General features: G+C 33.0%; 2 protein-coding genes and 3 long non-coding RNA genes across 5 annotated transcripts; 4 read left to right on the top strand and 1 right to left on the bottom strand.

Moving 5' to 3' along the window:
- The first annotated feature begins 146 nt into the window (after window positions 1-146).
- LOC118030055 (uncharacterized) lies at window positions 147-10,668 on the top strand. Its single transcript, XM_035034080.2, has 7 exons — window positions 147-197; window positions 3,910-3,954; window positions 9,518-9,653; window positions 9,800-10,073; window positions 10,162-10,261; window positions 10,338-10,462; window positions 10,586-10,668. Exons 3-7 carry the CDS (start codon window positions 9,522-9,524, stop codon window positions 10,666-10,668), a joined length of 714 nt encoding a protein of 237 aa, XP_034889971.2. The 5' UTR covers window positions 147-197; window positions 3,910-3,954; window positions 9,518-9,521.
- On the top strand, window positions 1,071-9,434 carry LOC140955620 (uncharacterized). Its single transcript, XM_073409396.1, has 7 exons — window positions 1,071-1,196; window positions 1,526-1,594; window positions 1,933-2,088; window positions 5,081-5,657; window positions 5,933-6,118; window positions 6,413-9,268; window positions 9,418-9,434. Exons 1-7 carry the CDS (start codon window positions 1,071-1,073, stop codon window positions 9,432-9,434), a joined length of 3,987 nt encoding a protein of 1,328 aa, XP_073265497.1.
- Window positions 10,669-10,775: 107 nt separating the features above from the next.
- On the top strand, window positions 10,776-11,598 carry LOC140955593 (uncharacterized). The gene is made up of 3 exons (XR_012169874.1): window positions 10,776-10,902; window positions 11,178-11,335; window positions 11,443-11,598. It is a non-coding gene; the product is annotated as an uncharacterized lncRNA (long non-coding RNA).
- Window positions 11,599-11,719: 121 nt separating this feature from the next.
- On the top strand, window positions 11,720-12,812 carry LOC118029855 (uncharacterized). Its single transcript, XR_004684233.2, has 3 exons — window positions 11,720-11,958; window positions 12,356-12,482; window positions 12,643-12,812. It is a non-coding gene; the product is annotated as an uncharacterized lncRNA (long non-coding RNA).
- LOC140955564 (uncharacterized) lies at window positions 12,248-12,978 on the bottom strand. The gene is made up of 2 exons (XR_012169808.1): window positions 12,619-12,978; window positions 12,248-12,474 (listed from the first exon to the last, which is right to left on the bottom strand). It is a non-coding gene; the product is annotated as an uncharacterized lncRNA (long non-coding RNA).
- Window positions 12,979-20,733: the final 7,755 nt, after the last annotated feature.

The following is a 20,733-nucleotide window of genomic DNA, read 5'->3' as shown; positions in this document are numbered from 1 at the left end:
ATAGTGTTTCTAGCGAGCCAGTTCTCTCAGCTCCTGCCTCTCTTATAATATTTGAAGGTATGTTTTCCTGCAACTTTTGTTTGTTCCCTGCAACTTTTGTTTGTTCAGTATGCGGGTGGCCATGATTTGTTATGCTTTCCTTTGCAGTTCGTTGTTCCCTTTATCATATCGTCTTTCAGGAGAGTTTGGGCTTCAAGGTTAGAATATTTTCCTCTTAGTTGTTTTTAAGATTGTGTTGTGGAAAGTGACTATACTCATCTTGCTGTCTGCATATTGTGCATGGCCTGTGCTCTGTCATATTATGAAAAGGAGTGTTTTTTTTTCATTGGCCATCAAGTGTCTTTACGTTTGTGTCTCATTTTGCAGTCGTTGCCATGTTGCTCAAAAGAGTGGCTTCTCTCTTTTCTCTTTTCTTTCTGCTTTGTGTGATTCTGCATACTATCTTCGTTTCATCAAGTCCTAACGCATATGATTTGATATTCTGCACCACATTCTGGGTTCTGTGTGTTTCTTTGTCTGACAGCTGTGCATGATAATTAGTTTTACAAAAAATAGCATCGCGGCCAATTGTATTTCTACATACCAAATCTTATGCTTTTGCCAAGCTTTGTGAACTTCTTTGTTGTTTTTTTATAAAGTTTGTAGAGATGTTTTTTCATTGCATGCCGCAGTATAAGATGGCATATCGTCTTTGTAATTATATATGTTTGTGTAATGAATAAGGTAGCTGTTATGGTATACAAATATTGCTTAGAAAATATTGGTCGTTGGGCGCTGGAACTAGACCATTACAGTATGTTGGTCATTTCGTTTTTTGTTTTTAAGTACGTAAGACCCAATGAAGATGCAAGCAATGCATCTCAGGCTCTCGCTTTCAGAGAAGATGTGCGAGGAGTTTAATTACGAAGCTATGCTGATATCTATCTAAGTGCTCATGTTCAAAGGAAAGCGCGGACCTGGGACCTGTACTTTGTAAAGGATGGAATGGAGCCAAGGGAAGAAAATGAACAAGAAGCGCGCTTCAAGGTCACTCTAGGGAGGGTTGTTTTAAGTAGCGATTGGCGGATAAGATGAATCCTTACCAGCTGAGCGATTACAAACGCACTGACAAGAAGAAGTCCAGGACGTTCAACGAAAGACCAGCTGCGGGATCGTCTGACGAAAATGAGGGCCTGGCTCACAATACTCACTTGCAAGTGCAAGGCCGCCATCATTTCATATTTGCTATCTCTCAGTGATCTTGCACAAAACTTATCCTGTCTTACGAAAATCATATAAATATATAAAATCTAAATAAAGGGAAACACAAGCTGAGAAGAAGTCTGTGTCTTTCATAATCCAGAAGAACAATACTGTCATCAGGGCCAAGTAACCTCCAAGCACAACACCAGTGCTAAATATCTCTTTAAGTTTCCAGTGCAGTGGGAGGATCCCCTATAATAGCATGCTGCCCGCACCTGTAGGAAGAGGAACGAGAGTGGAAGAGTAGGAATCCGTAAACTGATGCTTGAAATATTGTTATTAGAGAGGTGCTGATCATGTGAGCTGCATGCCATTTGATGGTGGACATGTGGAGGACAATGACAAAGAAGCCGTAGAGAGAAGGGAATAGGCGGAGAGAAAGGGTGAGGAATATGCAACTTCAATCATTGGACAAGGTTTGTGATTCTTGATGAGACTCATTTGAGAAAACTGATGATTTGCTGTGATGAGAAGTTGGACTTCCAAGATTGAAAAACAACTTCTTCTTTTTTTTAGATTGTGGCTGATTTGTTGAAAGGAAAATGGGATGGCAAGTATATATATGCGAGGGCTGGAAACTGCTGCAACAAGAAAGTGACCGAAGAATTGCCAACTTGCCTGGAAAATTAGCATTTTTGCCCACAGAAAGCACGATGTGGATTGCTGGCTTTTTAACATTTTTCTTGGTAGGCACTAGGCACTAGCGATCCATCTTGCGAGATTGATGCCAGTGGTAGACTGTTGCCACAAGAAAGTGACCGAAGAATGCCAACTTGCAGAGGAAAATCAGCATTTTTGCCCACAGAAAGCACGGCATGGATTGCTGGCTTTTTAACATTTTTCTTGGTAGGGGCTACGCACTAGCGATCCATCTTGCTTTTATGATTCAAAAGGCTCGAAAGGAAACTGGAGTCTGCCTTTTAAAAGAGCTTAATTAATTCTTTTTAGTTGGTAGCTTGAATATTAATTTGGTGTTCCTAGAAAGTGGATAGATAGCACGCCATCTAACGTGGAAAAAATAAAAGATTGAGGACTGCGGTTTGACGGTCTTGATGTTGTAAATGGTAAACGGTGTCGGGTGGGATATGTGTACCTGAAAATATCACGGGGCAATGGTCAATGAGAACATGCACATGGGGATCTTGCCTTGAATGAAGCAAAAGCTTCGATATATAATGGATGACTCCGTGTTTCATGGACCCCTCACCAAGCTTGGATGAATCGGGCATATTAAACAAACAGGTATTACTTTTGAGGTCTTAAAGTAATGGATGAATCGAGCTTTGATTGAAGCTTGGATTATATTATATTATATTCATTAAGACCTTTTGTTTTTTTAGGTGCAGGAACGTTTTTTGATGAATTGACAAATTAATAATGATAATTATGTATTAAAATATCACAAACAGGTATTAAAAGAGCTTAATTAATTCTTTTTAGGTGGTAGCTTGAATATTAATTTGGTGTTCCTAGAAAGTGGATAGATATCACGCCATCTAACGTGGAAAAAATACGATAAGACAAGTGTATTTTTTCCGATCTCATTTTTTATAAATCTTTGGGCTGAACAATCCTTTGTGACAAATCAAGCCATGAAAGCTGTATATGAATTAACTTTGTGGCGTAGCCTGTACACGATAAACAGGATAACATAATTTATTGATACCGTATGAAATTAAACTTTGTCTCTGGTGAGGTTGTAAGGTTGTGTATGATGGTTTTTTAAGAGTATTTGAGAATATATTAAAATATTAATTTAATATTTTTTTTAAGTAAAAAACAAAATATTGTAAAAAGTAAATTCGTCCACGTAAACAAACACCCACGAAGTCTGTAATTTTTGTTAGTGTTTGATATAAAAATAATAAATATAAAAAAACTTAAACCTTTTTAAATCAGATGGACACTCGAGAAACATATTATTTTTGTTTTTGTTTTTGTTTGGAGAGATTGATCAAAAGCTAATTTAAAAAAATATTTTTACTTTTGGATCAAAATTCATGCCCTATCAACTATATAATATGCTTATTTTTCCATAAATGTTATTCATTTTTTGTCCTGCTATGCTTCTCAGATCACTCTGATATAATATCGTTTTACATCTGATATGAAAAGAGAAATTCAAGGTGTTTGTTGGTTTGTACAAATAGACACTTTTTCTTCATGGCTGCTATACATATGTTGATGGTGTGGGTGACATTTCATGAAATAACATAGGATTTTATACTTTTATGATGAGGTTAGATTAATTTTTATTATTCGTTTGGGGCATGAGCTTGCAATAGATTTCACATGCCTAATGTTCATATGTAGAAAGCAGGTCACGAGTCCTTAGTGTTTTTTAGCAATGTTTGCATGAGTCAAGCTATGGGTTATAGGACAATTTCGAAAATTAAATTTTTAAAAAAACATTGCAGGACACATGACAGTCTCATTAAACAAATTACAAAGATTGTTCTTGCTTTTTTTCTTTTTTTTTCTTTGGTGTTTTTTTTTTAAGCGCTTGCTGTGATTGTGATCTTAATTTCTTTTACCTAAACATGCTGCCTCATCTTTTATTTTTATTTTTGTTTATTTTTTCATGCCTCATTCTCTAGGTCTTATCCCGCGTGTCTTTTCGTTTTTTATTCTTGCACATATTCATCAAAATTTAACTTTGTCTTTCAGATCTTTTAAAACGGCCACTTTTATTTATCGTTGGTGTTTTCTCAGGTTTGTTTTGTGCCTTTCTGTTATTTACTTTATGCATTTCTATTTCCTTGCATGCGTAATCATGGTTATGGTATTTATGTGTTTAGCAACATATAATGTCTTTTTTTTTTAATTGCTTGATCTTTTATTGTTATATCTTCATCCTCTCCTGAACCAAGGAGTTTTGTTTTTAGCTAAGCATGCCCTGTCATCATGTCTCATGATATAATCAAAGATTTTAGTCTAATGTAATTCCTTCACCTTACAAGCGAATTAATCTTTGGCTAGCACTTAATTTCATTACGTTTTGTTTTGAATTACTTATTATCCCTATGTTTGCATGGTTTCTTTAGAAACCACATGTCATTAAGATTTTCTCTATCCTTGTGTTTTCCTTCACTTGGCCATGATCATGTACTAATCATGGTTTTTTTTTGTGTTTTCCTTTCATTTAACTTCGTTTTTAATTTCCATGGTTTCTTTATAGCAATAACATGACAAGTCCTGACGGACATGTTCAATCGGATGGATATATGCCATCTTCTCAATCCTCACAATTTGTTTTGAATGACTATGAAACCCCCGTTCATAGAATCTTGCTATCCGATAACCCAAGCTCTTCAAATACACCATCTGCTCCACAACATACTCAAGGAGTTGGCACTTTGGTCTGTTCACGCCAGCACATAGATATACAAACCACCTTCTCCTTATCAAGCAACATGGTGCAAACTGGAACTAATCAAATTAGTGCTGCAAGGCAATCCAATCCTCCACAATCTATCGCCCTTGCTTCATTTCACTGTAGTGATGTAGTTTCAAGTCATGAATCTGAAGGATTCTCTGAGCAAACCGTTAATCATCAATCTACTATAAGTCAAGCATCATACCAGAAAAAAAAAAGACGTATGTAATCCAATCATGTACCTTTTGTAGCCATTTTTCCTTTATTTGTAATTACCTCTTTCATATCATTCCTTCAAGTATCTTACCTTTATTTTTTACAGGTTATTTAATTGAATACATTGATTTTGGCGATAAAACATACAAGTGTAAGCATTGCAACGCTCTTTTTTGGTTACAAGAACGATTGGCCCGTTCATCTAAAACAAACCCATGCTTTACACTTTGTTGTAATAATGGAAAGGTGGTGCTTCCTGCTCCACAAGAAACACCTAGCTATCTTGATAACCTTCTTAACCCAAACAATGGTTCATCATCCAAAAAATTTCGGCGTGAAATTCGTGCTTATAACTCAATGTTCGCTTTCACATCCATGGGGGCTGTGGTAGATAATTCTGTTAATTCTCGACCTGGATCTTATGTTTTTAAGGTCAATGGATACTGCCACCATGTTATGGGTTCTCTTCTTCCCATGGATAATAAAGGCCCCAAGTTTGCGCAGCTTTATATTTTCGATACAGATAATGAGGTTTCTAACCGGCTGCAACCATTCTGCAATGAAAATTTTCAATCAAGCTTGGATAGTGACATTGTTGTTGGTCTAATCAATATGCTTGATTCATCTAATCAATTGGTTCGTTTGTTCCGTCATGCTCGACAAAGACTTGGGGATGTCGAGGTTCCAGAACTCAAACTTCGGTTAATTGGTAAAAGAGATGATGACTCAAGGCAATACGACGATCCTTCTTTAAATGACATTGGTGGTTTGGTTGTTGGGGACATTGGTCATTGTCGATCTGATCGAGACATAATTATTGAAAGTTTATCTGGAACACTTCAGAGGATCTCAAAGCTTCATCCAAAATTTATGTCCCTTCATTACCCCACTTCTTTTTCCATATGGTGAGGATGGTTTCCACACTGATATTCCATTAGCTCATCAAGAGCAGCAACCACCTAAAAAAAGACAAAAGGTTTCAATGAGAGCCTATTATGCTTATCTCATTCATGAAAGAGAAAAAACAAGAAAGCACTCTCATAAAAGGCGGACGATTGTACCAACAATTTTTGGTTGATGCATTTGTTAATGTTGAAGAGGAACGTTTAGATTTTATACGTGCAAACCAAGAAAATCTTAGAAGTGAGCATTACAAAGGAATACATGATGCTATTGCCAGAGGTGATACTGATGGATCAACTACAGGGAAAATTATACTTCCATCGTCTTTAACAGGAAGCCCTCGGTATATGGTTAATAATTACCAAGATGCTATGGCTATATGTAGATGTTATGGGAATCCTGATCTTTTTATCACATTTACCTGCAATGTTAATTGGCCTGAAATTCGCCGAGAAATTAAAAAAAACAAAGGGCTATCAACCTGAGGACAAACCTGACATCATAGCAAGGGTATTTCATTCCAAACTAATTGATATGATGTCATTCATCAAGTCCGGAAAACCTTTTGGGCGGACAATTGCTGGTATTTCTTTTTTATTTCTTAAATTTCAAGTTTTTATTTTTATCCTTCTACAAACATCTGTTTTGACTTCTTTACTTGCATTCTCTTTTTAGATGTTTGCGCTGTGGAGTTTCAAAAAAGAGGTTTGCCGCATACTCATTTGTTAGTTTGGTTAGCTCCAGAATTCAAATTCCGTTCGCCTGAGGATGTTGACTCTATTATTTCAGCTGAAATACCTGACAAGCATCAAGATCCTATTTGCTTTGAGATAGTTTCAAAATTTATGATGCATGGTCCATGTGGTGCTGCAAATCCAAAGGCTCAATGTATGGAAAAGAATAAATGTTCCAAACAATTTCCAAAAAAAAACAAAGATGCAACCATCTTTGGTGAGAATGGCTTTGTTTACTATAAACGACGCATGCAGCCTATGGGTCACATTGTTAAAAATGGCATTTCCCTGTCAAATTGTCATGTTGTCCCATACAACAAAGAACTTTTGCTTCGATACAATGCACACATTAATGTTGAAATTTGTTGTCAATCTCTGCTTATCAAGTATCTTTTTAAGTATGTTAGCAAAGGAGCTGATCGATGCAGAATGGTTATGAAAAAAGATACTGATGATGAAATACAAGCTTATCTGAACTGTAGATTCATTTGTCCATATGAAGCAGTATGGCGTTTATTCCAATTCCCAATCCATTCAAGGAGCCCAGCTGTTGAAAGACTTCAAGTCCATCTGCCATTACAACACCATGTGTTTTTTTCAGGTAATCAATCCTTATCGTCAGTTCTTGGGAGACCTAGCATTAATAAGACAATGCTCACAGAGTGGTTTGAGCGCAACAGGGTTGATGTCGATGCACGAGATCTATTTTACTCACAGTTTCCAAACAAGTATGTTTGGGATGCTAGGCAAAAAGAATGGATTGTTAGATCACGTGGATTTTGCCTTGGTCGCATTGTGTATGTCCATCCTGCAGCTGGAGAGTTGTATTTTCTCAGAATGTTACTTAATCATGTTAAAGGAGCAAAGAGCTTCGAAGACTTGCGGCAAATCTCTGGTACAATATTTCCAACTTTTCAACTTGCATGCAAGGCTTTGGGACTCTTAGGAGATGATAAAGAATGGTCAGATGCATTTGGTGAAGCTATTCCAACAGCTTCTTCTCCACAGCTAAGGCAACTTTTTATTAATATTATTATGTTTTGCGAGGTTGCTGATCCAAATAGTCTTTTCGATCAATTTTGGCACTCTATGCATGATGACATTGAATATCATCTGAGATCTTCTTTCTCAATGTTGAACGTTCGTTTGTCTGATGACGAACTTAAGAACTATGTGTTGTATGAGCTTGAACAACTTTTTAATGCTTCCGGGACATCGTTGGAAGATCATAAACTTCCAATGCCGAATGGTCGATTGATGGATGAAGTCAGGAACAAACTTTTAAGGGAAGAGCTTAGCTATGATCTTGCTGAGCTTAGAAATAACCATTCATTGGCTATGCCACTTCTTAATCCATGTCAAAGAAACATCTATGATTCTGTTATTACATCTATACTACAAAAGAAACAAGCGCTCATATTTGTTCATGGTCATGGTGGAACAGGAAAGACTTTTTTATGGCATACAATTATTAATCGAGTTAGATCTGAAGGTTCAATTGTTCTTGCTGTTGCCTCATCTGGAATAGCTTCTCTTCTATTACCTGGAGGGCGAACAGCCCATTCTAGATTTAAAATTCCATTAGAAGTTAATGAGAGTTCAACATGCGAGATTAAACACAACACTCACCTTTCACGACTACTGGAGATGACATCACTCATTGTTTGGGATGAGGCTCCAATGAATAATAGATTCTGTTTTGAAGCTTTGGACAGGTCTCTACGAGATGTTCTTAGACTTAACAATCCATTTGGTGGCAAGTCTGTCTTATTAGGTGGGGATTTCCGACAAATTCTTCCTGTTATACCTGGAGGAACAAAAGAAGAAATAATTAATGCTTCTTTTACTAGCTCATTGCTATGGTCTGCATTCACATTCCTCACTTTGAATCAAAATATGCGACTATCAGCTGAAGGTTTAAGCCCAGACCAAAAGGATGAACTTAGACAATTTGCAGAGTGGATCCTTTTAATTGGTGATGGACAAATATGTGATTTGGCTGTTTCGGATGATCATGATGCGGCATTTATCAAAATCCCATGTGAGCTTCAGGTTGAAGTAATTGATTCTCCAATTGCAGCTATTGTCTCTGCCATATATCCTGATATTGAAAGGGCTCATCTTGACCCATTCTACTTTAAAGACAGAGCAATTGTTACACCGAAGAACCTAACTGTTTCTGAGATTAATAATTTTATCCTTGATATTATACCTGGTCATAAATACAACTTTCTTAGTTGTGATTCTATCCAAACAACTTCTGGTGATATTGACAACATTGATTTATTGTATCCAATTGAATTTATCAACCAGCTTGACTTTAATGGTGTGCCCCAACACAGTATTTCTTTGAAAATTGGCACACCGATTATGTTACTTCGGAACCTTAATCCCTCTGCTGGTTTATGCAATGGAACAAGGCTTATTGTTACACAACTTGCCGAGCGAATTATTGAAGCCCAAATTATTACCGGTTCTAACATTGGAGATCGAGTTTTTATTCCACGAATTGTCTTTCCAGTTAATGATAAAAAATGCCCCTTCACAATCAAACGAAGACAATTTCCTATTAGGCCTTGCTATGCCATGACTATTAATAAAAGCCAAGGACAATCACTTAAGATTGTTGGTGTCTTCTTGAAAGAACAAGTTTTCAGTCATGGTCAATTATATGTTGCTTTATCAAGAGTTACATCAAAGAATGGACTTAAAATCATTTCCCTCGATCATGAAGGAAAACCATCATGTTATGCCAAAAACATTGTTTACAAGGATATCATTCAATTATTACCAAAAGGTAATCTTTGTATTCGTTGTTGTATCTTTTGTGTGTTAAAATTCCCTATTCATAACCTTGAACATCTATGAGTCTTCTTTCAACATATATAAAAAAAATTTATGCTTTTATGATGACACTTTTCTGTCATGTTAGCTTTATATTTTCAGATTTGGGTTCCATTTAGATCTACTACTATGTTTATATTTTAATCTCATGTTTAATTATTCACTTATTTGTTCAATTTTTCCTTGCTTTTTTTAAATGCAGAGTGATGGCTATTCATTTACACAACATTAAAAAATATGTTTTCTACCCTTTGATCCGAGCTCGAGTATGTCGTGTTTGGATTCCAAAACAAAATGGACAAGCAACAAACTTCAATTGCCTATTTGTTGATCGTGAGGTATGCAACATATCTACTAATATGATCTTTATTATTGTTTTCTTAAAATTCTTGCCTCTGCTTGCATGCTTTTTTTGGTCTATTTTTTTAATTTCCCACGCAATTATGCAATGTCACCAATTATTTGCCTTTTTTAAATGAACAAGGGTGGTGCAATACAAGGATCAGCCAAATCTAGAGATGCTGCACATTTTTCTTCAATCATTATTGAAGGTGGATATTATGAAGTCAAAAATTTCTACACCTTTGAAAATCGCTACATGAATGCTGTTGTTGGCCATGAAGCTGTTGTTGATCTTAAGTCTGACACCAAAGTCACTCGCCTCAATTCTCCCCCACTTTCAATTCCACGATATTACTTTAATTTCACAGATTTTGCACATGTCCTTAACAAAGAAAAAGGATCAAGACTTCTCACAGGTGTTCTTCATTCTTACCCTTATGTACCAAACTGTATCATGCATAGTTTTTTCATTCCATTGACATGACTATTCAATTATTTATATAGATGTTCTCGGTAGGCTGAAAGCAATACAACCAATTGAAAAGATTTTGGTTCGGGGGCAAACACTTGAAGACAAAAGGGAGTTCATCCTTGAAAATATACGGTTAATGATAAATTCAAATTATTTATTATATTGAATTCCTCCTAGCATTAGTCTAATATACTTTTATTTTGTTTAGAGGCGAGGAGCTTCGTATCACTTTATGGGGTGACATTGCTCGAAGCTTTGACGACGCTTCTTTAGCAGAACAAGATTCTCCTCTTATCGTTGCTTTTGCTGGTTTTCGTGTCTCTGAATTTAGAGGTTTCCTTCGTTCTATCATCAAGCCTACCATCATTCAATGTTATTAGCTTTTCGGTTCAAATTTCATAACCTCTTCACATTAAATATACACCGATAAATATGTGGTTGTTACATTTTTTATAGGATCTGCAAATCTAATTGGCACCGCAGCTTCAGTTTGGTATTTTAACCCGGACATACCAGAATTATTAGCATACAAGCATTAGTAAATTTCTATATTCTTCGAACCTTTTGCATTTGTTAAAATCCAATTTATGTATTAATGTTTAAATTAATTCTCAACACCTTTTTCTTTATCTTTTTGTAGCTATGCTCAAATGGCTGTTGACTTACACCAGTTGCCTCCATCATCAGGAGCTGTCCTCTCATTGGAAACTCAGATAAATGAAAATAGAAGAACAATAAGAGAGATCCTCTGTATGGACCCATACGAACACAAGGTATCTATTATGTTATTCTTTAAATGTTACTTATTGCAATTCATGTCGTGATGCCCAATCCCAGCAATTGTCTAATAGAGATAGATCGTCAAATATAGTGTCTAGGATCAAGAATCATGGCATAGAAGTTCAAGGCCTATAATTTTATATCTGATGGCTGGTTCCATACCCCTATAATATTATGATTACACTGTTGTTGGCAATCACCAACACTGCATAGCCTTCATTTTTATGAAAAAAAATGTATGACTTTGTGCTTTAATTGACACCTGCAGAATGAAAGATTTACATGTAAAGCTTTCATAGTTGATTATGATCTCTTCAAGGGATGGTGGTGTCAAAGCTGTCCAGATTGCAACAAGCCACTCTCTGGACTCCCTAATAATTTGCGATGCATGGAGCATGACTATCCATCCTCTGCACCGATCCCATGGTTCAACTAATATGCATACCAAAACATCCTTGAATTTTCAGCTGAAACATATATTAACACATGCTTTTATTTCATTCTTAACTGGAGCTCTTTTTCATATCTTTTAGGTTCAGACTTAACTGCATCGTCAGCGATGGTCAAGATGTCACGAATTTTCTTCTCTCTGGCAAGACAGCTGAGTATTTTTTCAATGCTTCAGCTCATCATTTGGTGTTCGACAAACAATTCACTGACCCATTTACTGTTCCACCTCAAATGATTGAGAAATTAAACAAGATAAAAATATTTCAGCTTCGATTTGGAGCATACAAATCTGTTCTCGGCAGATGTGAGATATATGTTTGCAACATCTTTGATGAAATACCAACTGAGGCATCTGTTAGCCCACCTAGCCCCATTAAAAACATTGACACGCCAGCCTCAATAACCTCTGCTGCTGGAAGTTCAAGGACTTTCACCCCTCCAACACCAAACGTTGCAGATCCCTTGGATGTAGATCAATCTCAGATTCAGACTCCAGCTTCACAGCATGACACCTCTCCACAAAAAGACACGTTCTATGACAGCTGCCATCGCCAGTCAAAAAGAGCACTAACCTTCAATGATGCTGAGCCACACGACAGGTTTGCTTTGCCTCCCCACACATAACAAATAATTTCAGTGCAAACATGACACACCAGCGGAGGCCACTATCTCATTTCTTTGATATGCATTCCTTTAGTAATTATTCCTTGCCTGATCAACAACTTTATAAATAGTCTTCCCTTTCATTCTTAATATCTTATTTGGCATGCAAATATCATCCCGTGGAATCTTTTTTCAGCTATATCATTATTTTTATTCTTATTTTTTGATTTCAAGATATTAACTTCCAAGACACCACTATCTCATATTTGTTCTACATTCATCCTATGAAAGTTATTACTTAATTGTTCTACTAATAAATAAATTGTTTTGTCTTTCATTCACATTGTTTACATTTCCCATTCCTTAAGTACTTCCTTTCAACATATGATTCAGCACCCAGCTTCCCCACCCAAAACCCTTCAACGAAGACTCATCAAAGGAGCATCTCTACAAAGATGATGACAATCCTGCACCTCAACTTTCAAAGAAGCAGCGCCTCTCCGTTTCATCACCTGAAAAAGTAAGCATCTACTTCTAATTAGTTTCCCTTCTTTATGAACTCACATGCTCAACAATAATTACATCTTCATTTCTCATTACTGATTTATCTTTAAAAAAAATTTAATATTTGTTGCTGTATAAAATTTATAACTTACAGTTACACTGATTTTTTCCAATAGGAAGCCAATTAACATTGGGTTAGTCAATGCTTGCTTTTCCAACATCACAACCTGATTGGGCGTCTTCACCATCTGCGTTGTTGATACAGCTTGCTGCTCATTCACGTCCAATTCTCTACCTATATGTATAAAGCATAAAATATTTACCTCTCACTGCTTTTGTTATGCTTGAACTAACTTTTGCAACTAACTTTGTTAACTATCTGAACTTGACTTTTGCAACTAACTTTGTGAATATACTATCTATTCCCATATAACATGTGCAAAAAAAAATATTACAGATTTTGACACCCGCGGCATCGCGCGGGTATCAAGACTAGTATATATATATAATTTGTGGCTGTGCTTTTATTAAAGAACACTGGCCGATGATGGTTATTTGATTTTCAGTTTTTTGTTTCTTGCTGAAAAGCTTCGTAGGGTTGGTTAGTAGGTGGATTTAGAATCTAGATGCCTACGTTTTTCTTTTCTAAGTAGACGCAAGAAATTTAGAATTGAGGAATTGGTTTGCGATAGGTTTTTAGTTTAAACAAATAAAACATTTATTTAGGGACATCTGATCAAATAATTGGGTTTTTAGTCGTTTTGTTCATCTAGTTAAACTAAACTCCATAAAAAAAAATATCATTCAAAATATATTTAATAATAGCTGTCGATTTTCAAATCTTTTATATTTGAAAATGCATATCAATATAATATTTTTTATCTAAAAAATTTATTTTTAATATCAGTATATTAAAATAATTAAGAAACATAAAATAAAAAAAATTAAAATTTTACAAAAATACTTTTAAAATACAAAAACATTCATACTAAATTTGTGTGATTTACGAAGCTATTTTACTAAGTTATTAAGAGAGCGTTTTGAAACGCGAGTCAACCCGTGTTTTTAAAAAATTAAATTTTTTTTTAAAAAATTTATTTTTATATATTTAAGATCATTTTGATTGCAAAACATAATTTTTAAAAATAAAAAAATTATATTATTTTAAAATATTTTAAAATAAAAATTATTTTAAAAAATTAATTATAACCACACTTTCAAATATACATAAAGCATGCTAGAGTTCGTCTTCCCTTCGTCGTCCTTGAGTCGTAAATAATGAGGAATATGGTTAAACATTTTTGTTTGATTCCATTAATTGGACCTCAGTGGAAGAGTATCTGTCATGATCTATCCACCATTGACGAGTGTAAGGCATGATAGCCTCATTGATCTTGCCTAATTTCCAAGTAAAACCACGTTTAATTCATGGCCTCTTAAAATCGAAAAGCTTTTTCGCTTCATTTTTTCTTTCTTTCTTTTCTTTTGTAGCTTCATATTCCGTTGGTTGCCTGCTCGTATCATCATCATTCATACAATGGTGGACCAGTAGAAGAGAATGGAGCAATTCCCTCCTTGATATTCTCGAAATATTCATTTTAGTCCTCTTTGATTTTATCTCCTCAAATTCACCCTCTTCTTTTTAGATCTTTGCCCCTCACTTTTGATTCCCAAGTTGACATTTGCTATGGCTCTGCCACCCCCACTGTCCATTTTCAATGTCATGGTCATGGCTGTATTAGAGAACAAAACTATTAACAATTTCACATCAAAGTAGCATAGAACCATCTATAGAAGCCGACGATAAATATAAAGAGAGTTTGGTTTTGTAGAAAAAGTGTTTTTAGAAATCATTTTTCAAAATTTTTATATGTTTATTTGCTATAAAAGAGTCTGGTTATTTAGTCAATTAAAAATTTAGTTTGGTTTTCAAAAAAATATTTTTGTTTTATTCGAGGTAAAAAACACCTTCTAGAGTTTTGCAATTTTTTAAAATGTTATATTATTTATTAATTATATCAAATTTAATCCTTACACTTTTAATTATTATGTATTAATTATTTATTATTTATTAAAATGTTATATTATTTATTAATTATATCAATATTCCAACCGTTTTCCATGATTTTCAAAGTTTTTTACATTAATTTTCAACCATGGACCAAACATATGACCATGACTTTTTCTTTAATTAATCCTTGCCTTTGAATTATAGAGTATGGTATGAAGGTGTTACATGTGGCTAGCTGTCATTTTAGATACACGTATTTATGTGTTGTCATGTTGAATTGCCGAGAGCATTCCAAGAGTTCTTTCAAACAAGATTAGAGAGACTGGCTGTCAAACAGTCAAAGAGACGCCAATTAAGGTTTTTTTTAGGCCTTTAATGACGTGGATTGTTAAAATTAATAGCTTTCAACTATAATTGCTACAGTGCAACTAAGTCTGGTCTCTCCTTTTATTTTGGTCCTTGAACAATTATCAACTTGGTTATTAGTTTTTATTTTTTTATTTTTTCAACTTTATTTTTCTATCTTATATATGTTCGCAAGGTTTAAAACCTGACAATTTGTTTTGGTTCATGTGTAATATCGTATTTGGGATGTCAAAAAATATCCTATAATTAGATTGATGCTAGAGATTTGATTTTATTGATTGGAAAAACTAAAATATTTAGGATCAAATTTGACAAAGCAAAATAAACACCTTTGTTTTCCTTTTTTGCTATTCATGTGGTTTAAAAAATTACAATTTGGGCCTTAAAGTATTTACCTTTTTATTTTAGGTTCCTTTTTAGAGTTTCATTAATTTGTTCTTGAATTTTTTTATATAGGTGCTTGAAAATGATCTATTCTTATATTTTTTTTAATTGTATAAGTAAGACTTGTTTTCATGATCATAATAAGGTTTTACTTAAAAAAATAATAGTTAAATAAAAAAACACATCTTTTAATTCTTTAAATTATGAAATATGCCCACATTCAAAATGATCATTTACTATAAATTAAATGTATTTTATGTTATCAGACTTGTTATTATAAAACATGTTTAAGTTATAGAATTTAATGATATTTTAAATGCAATATGATAATATAAAACCTTGATGAAAATACACTTTTAAATACTAATCAGTATGCATCTTTTATCTCCATGGTTAGTGGTGAGTCAACCAAGTTTGATTAGAAGGGTAATGTACCTAGGATGTAGTAGCTATATTTAAGGTATTTTGGAATAAAAAGAAATGCATGAATAAAAAAACAGATTTTGGATTAAAAATATATGTTTTTTCTTTTTAATTTAATATCATTATGATTTTTTTAATAGTTTTTTGGAATGTTATTGTTTTTTATTCAATGAAATATGTTTCTAATAAAAAAATTATCTTATTATCAAAAATTTATTATAAGAATAAAAAAAAAATAAATTTTATGAAAAAATTCATGTCTCCTCCATAATGTTATTCATTTTCTCTTCTAAGAATTGAGAATATATGTTTTTATTAGCATATAACTAAATGAAAACCAATTCCAAAAAATAAAATTATTAAAATCAATCAAGCTTATAATTACGGGTCAAAAAAGTTAACCTAACTTTATCTGAATGAATTCAAAAACATTATTATTTTAATATTAAAATAAAATAATATCACTTTAATTTATTTTTTTAAAATTGTCATACAGGATTTTAATAATATATCTACCTAGTCACACGAAATCAACTCCTAGTCAATTTATCCTGACACTTGCCCATGTTAGATCCGAAAGTTTAACAACATTATCATAAAATCCAAGCGTCATCACACGCAACCATACTAGTTACGTCCAGTTTAACATAACTTCACTTGCTAACAAAAGTGTAGTGATGATAACATCAGCGGCGAAGATAGGCGGCTGCAAGGGGCTCCGACTGCCGTAAGAATTTATTATTTATTATTGTTAAAATGATGTCGCCTTGAGCAATTTTAAGTTTTGACCCTAGAAATAGTGAAATCTAAATTTTGCCCTCCTAAATTTGTTCTCCCTAATCTGGCCCCTGGATATCATGATCGAACAACATTTAGTTTAAAATAAAATCACTAGCATTGAAGACAATCTGGGTAGGTTAATCTAGACAGAGATAAAATGAGAATAAAATTAGAAAAAGTTGAAAAAAAGGCACTTTCAACAACCATATCTTGATAAGGCATAAAACCTAAAGCCATTTTTACACCAGTTTGTCCCTCGACGCAGCTTCCACATCACATTTCTATCCCTTGACCTCCTCCCCATATTTTAATCCCTTGTTCATCGTTAATCATGCACATAATACAAGTCCTTTCTGGATTTAATAAGAACAAGATGCTGGCGAAGAAGAGAAGCTTCAAGAAACAAAGGATTAATTCGGGAGCCCTTTTCGAAAAGAATGTTTTTTCTATCGAGACAGCGGTGGTGGGATTTGACGCAAAACTTTAATAAAGAAACGATGGATTGGAGGAAGAAAAACGGTAAAGGGGAGAAGATGCTGCTCGTTAAAAATGAAGAAAGATCGATCAGACACCTTATCCAAATATTCTTTACACGACACATGGAGGGCCCTGAAGACGTTGATAGAAGCATCGGCTTCCAAAAGGGAGCAAGCAGCAGCCTTCTTGTTCATATGAAGGCTGGATTTTGCACTAAAATTCATGATAACTCCATGAAATTATCCCAATTTTCTCTTATGAATTAAACTCTCCATTTTTCTAATTAGCCAAGGATGCTATTAGACTGGATGTTCTGTGGTTATGTTTCAGTGGGGGTGTTTGGGATTGATATATCCAAAAAAAAATTGATTTTTTTAAAAATAATTTTATTATTTTAATATGCTGAAATTAAAAATAAATTTTAAAAACTAAACTCAGAGCATAAGCAATTGTTTAATTATATTTTCACTCAAAAAGAACCTCAATAACTCTATTTTTTATCAACACCAAAATACCCCAAAATTAGTTTAAAAACCAAAACTCATACTAAATTAAAAAAAAAAAAAAAGAGAAACCTTTACGAGTCTCAATCTGTTTTTGTAGGCATAGGTTGAACTTCCATCTCCGAAATGAACCTAAACCTATGGATATCAAAATCACCTTTTTTTTTTTTTTTTTATGGTTGGAAAGTGACCAATTAAAAACATTCTTTCCAATCCTTTTTCTGATAACTTTTTTCACCTCTCTGAACATTCAAGCATTTACACATAATAGATATAAAGTTTAAGAATGAAACATAAATACCTCAAACTATATAAATTAAATATGAAAAATTCAGAAAATTAATTAAAGGATTAAATCATAGTTTTACACATTTAAAAATAATTAAATTAAATTAAATTATCAATGAATTGAAGCAATCACAATACATCTATGTTTACTTCTATAATAGCTAGCTAAATAATAGTGCTACCTCTTTTAGGAATTTTTTTAAAAGAATTAATACATACTATTATGTTGTCTGAAATGAGTGCTTTGGCTACACATGCATTAATTAAGGGGTTTTTTTTCAATGATGAATAGGTTTTATTCGATTAATTAGGAGTAAAGTAAAGATCTTAAGCTAGTAGCAAGTGAGTGGCTTGTATAAGTGTATATATTCAATTTATTTATAAAATCATTTAAGCAATTTAATTGATTTATTATTTATTAATTTATTAGAATAATTCATAACACTATATATATACATGTACTCTTTACTTTTGAATATACAAGAAACATTCAGAATACTCTCATTTCTTTTCTTTACCATACCCTTCTCTCTTTATATTTTATCATAGAAAAATAATCTAAATATAATATCTAGATTTATATACATTACACGTATAATATTACTATTTTTCTATCTTTGAAAAGTCAATTAATAGCAAATTATTATTTTTTTGGGAGAAAAGGATTGAACGAGAATGAGAAAATAGCTTTATTGATATATGATAATATGTTCATAAAGTTTATGTATTGTTAATGTTATATGATAGCATGTGAATTGCCCGCTGCTTTCAAAACAATAACGTTGCTGCGAAGGTAAAGCTTATGGCAATGACCACAGCCTCCGATGAACAAAACGCCGTGCTGGTTAGCTGACCCAATGGCCGGATTTTGAAGTGCTTTTAAGATGCACATCATGTTCTTTAAATGGAAGGAGAATCTGCTTTAACAAAAGCAGCCAATGCTTTGAAATTATGGTAATAGTTATTTTTTAAATTATTTTTTGTTTAGAAATATATTAAAATCATTTTTATTTTATTTTTAAAAATTTATTTTTAATATCAAAACATCAAAATGATAAAAATACTTAAAAATTATTTAAAAAAATAAAAAAATAATTTTTTTTTAAAACAACTTGGTGTTACGTTGGCCCGGATTCCAATTGTCTACTTCCACGTTGCTCCCACATCCACGTGGTTCTGTTCTTGAATGGAATTAGGATATATTTAGTTTATGAATTCTTTTTTATTTTCGCAAGAAATGCATTGCAATTAAAAAAATTATATAGCCAAAGATAATAGACAACAACAACATCGGATTCAAGGCAATATTATCAACAGAAAAGCAGTCAAGTCTCTTATAATCCCAGAAAATCTTGTTTCTGAGTGAGAATGGTTAATTTCAGCACCAAACATGCTCAGACCAGCTGCAACAGGTCTACAATAATGTATTTTCATGAGCTCAGTCGTGACGAAGTGTATCCAATATACCAAAAAAAGGCGAGACGTCAAGAAATCCCATATAAATCCGAAGAACAAAAGTGTAGTTTGTATAGAGTACTGAAACAATGCATAGCAGAACACCGTAGTAAACTGGAAATGAAAAAGCGTACGAGCTAGGAGAAAAGGAAAAAATAATAATTATTTTTCCTTTTTTGGCACTTATTTATAACTCTGATCAGTCCTCGTATTCTAATTTTTTCTGGTTTGCAAAAAAATAAAAGTTGAGGGGCCCGCACCTATAAATTCTTGGAAATAACCACAACCTGCTTACGGCTACAAATGTACTAGAAAGCAAGAGTATCATTAAAAGAAAAAGCCTTGACAAGCAATGTAAAGTGACCTAAAAATATTTCTTGATTTCCAAGTTTTCTTAAAAGTAACATTAAAAGAAGCACGTGAGGTTAAACGTTCATTTCTAGACTAAAAACTTCCTCTCTTTTTAGGTCAATTCGTTTTGGTTCATCAAAAGAAATTATTCAGTTATTTTAAGTTTTATAATTATATAAAAATAGATTTTTTAAATTGATTTTTAGGTTTATAAATATTGAAGTTACTTGTTTCATCACTTCTACGATAAAGTGGTTATTTGAATAACCATTGTTTCAATAAAGTCAATCTCATAATTATCTTGAACAAATATATGTATATGATAGATGCTTGGTGGTAAAATGTTAAAGTTAGGTAAATAATTTATAATTTGAGTTACTAGATTTTAAAATTTAAAAAACGAATTCTTGAATCTAATTAATCAAGGAAAATTTTTGGTGTAATGAGAGTGACATATATTTGTCACTAGAGTGTATAAAAATCATTGTGCTACTAGGTAAGTCTAAATCAATTAATATTATATTGTTGTAAACTTTTATTCTTTTATTTTCTTATCTAATTTATATTTAATAAATTTATATACTAGATTGCATGATTTTTTATACCATGCCCACGAACAAGTAATTAAGAAGGTCAAGTTAGGTGATATATGGAGTTGAAAAGGATATAAATCAAGGCATGTAATAGGACGTGATTGGGCATTATATCCATAATTTATGGTTTAAGAAAAAATTACAAGGCACTCAATTTCCAATTCACAAAATAAAAATAAAAAATTTCATGGTTAAATGAGCAAGCATACTGGATGAGGGATTTGGTTTATCCACCATGTAAAATGCCTAGTAAGAACTCATTGTTATATATTTTATTATTTTTCTTGAAGTTTTAATTATGTGTTTATCAATGAGACTTTTAACAAATTATTTAATTTGTAGGAAAAATAGTTTAAGTGAGAACTGACTCAAATTGAGTTATACGAGGAAACTAATATAAAGAAAGGGATATGGGAAAATGAGAAAACATGTGTTAATACAAGAGCAAAAGCATTAGTTGTAAGTATTTTGATAGTAAATAAGCAATTAAGATTGTTTATTTGCATCAACAATATAAAATATCATTGAATTTAGAAATTTAACTTATTTTATTTTATTAACACCAACATGGTTGCAAAAGTTAGCGATGACACTTCTAGTCATCCTCTTTATGATCCTTAAATATGGTCAGAAGCT

The sequence above is a fragment of the Populus alba genome, chromosome 5 (assembly GCF_005239225.2).
Source record: "Populus alba chromosome 5, ASM523922v2, whole genome shotgun sequence".
NCBI classification, from domain to species: domain Eukaryota; kingdom Viridiplantae; phylum Streptophyta; class Magnoliopsida; order Malpighiales; family Salicaceae; genus Populus; species Populus alba.
Note: the sequence above shows the minus strand (reverse complement) of the source record. Positions and strands in the feature narration are given on the sequence as shown.

Bases quoted from the DNA above. Each gene is read 5' to 3' on its own strand.
- LOC140955620 (XM_073409396.1), top strand. From the start codon at position 1,071: ATGAATCCTTACCAGCTGAGCGATTACAAACGCACTGACAAGAAGAAG. The intron at 1,197-1,525 runs GTGCAAGGCCGC...TATTGTTATTAG, and splicing joins CTCACAATACTCACTTGCAA to AGAGGTGCTGATCATGTGAG. The intron at 2,089-5,080 runs GTAGGGGCTACG...AATAATGGAAAG, and splicing joins GCTTTTTAACATTTTTCTTG to GTGGTGCTTCCTGCTCCACA.
- LOC118030055 (XM_035034080.2), top strand. From the start codon at position 9,522: ATGGCTATTCATTTACACAACATTAAAAAATATGTTTTCTACCCTTTG. The intron at 9,654-9,799 runs GTATGCAACATA...TAAATGAACAAG, and splicing joins GCCTATTTGTTGATCGTGAG to GGTGGTGCAATACAAGGATC. The intron at 10,074-10,161 runs GTGTTCTTCATT...TTATTTATATAG, and splicing joins AGGATCAAGACTTCTCACAG to ATGTTCTCGGTAGGCTGAAA.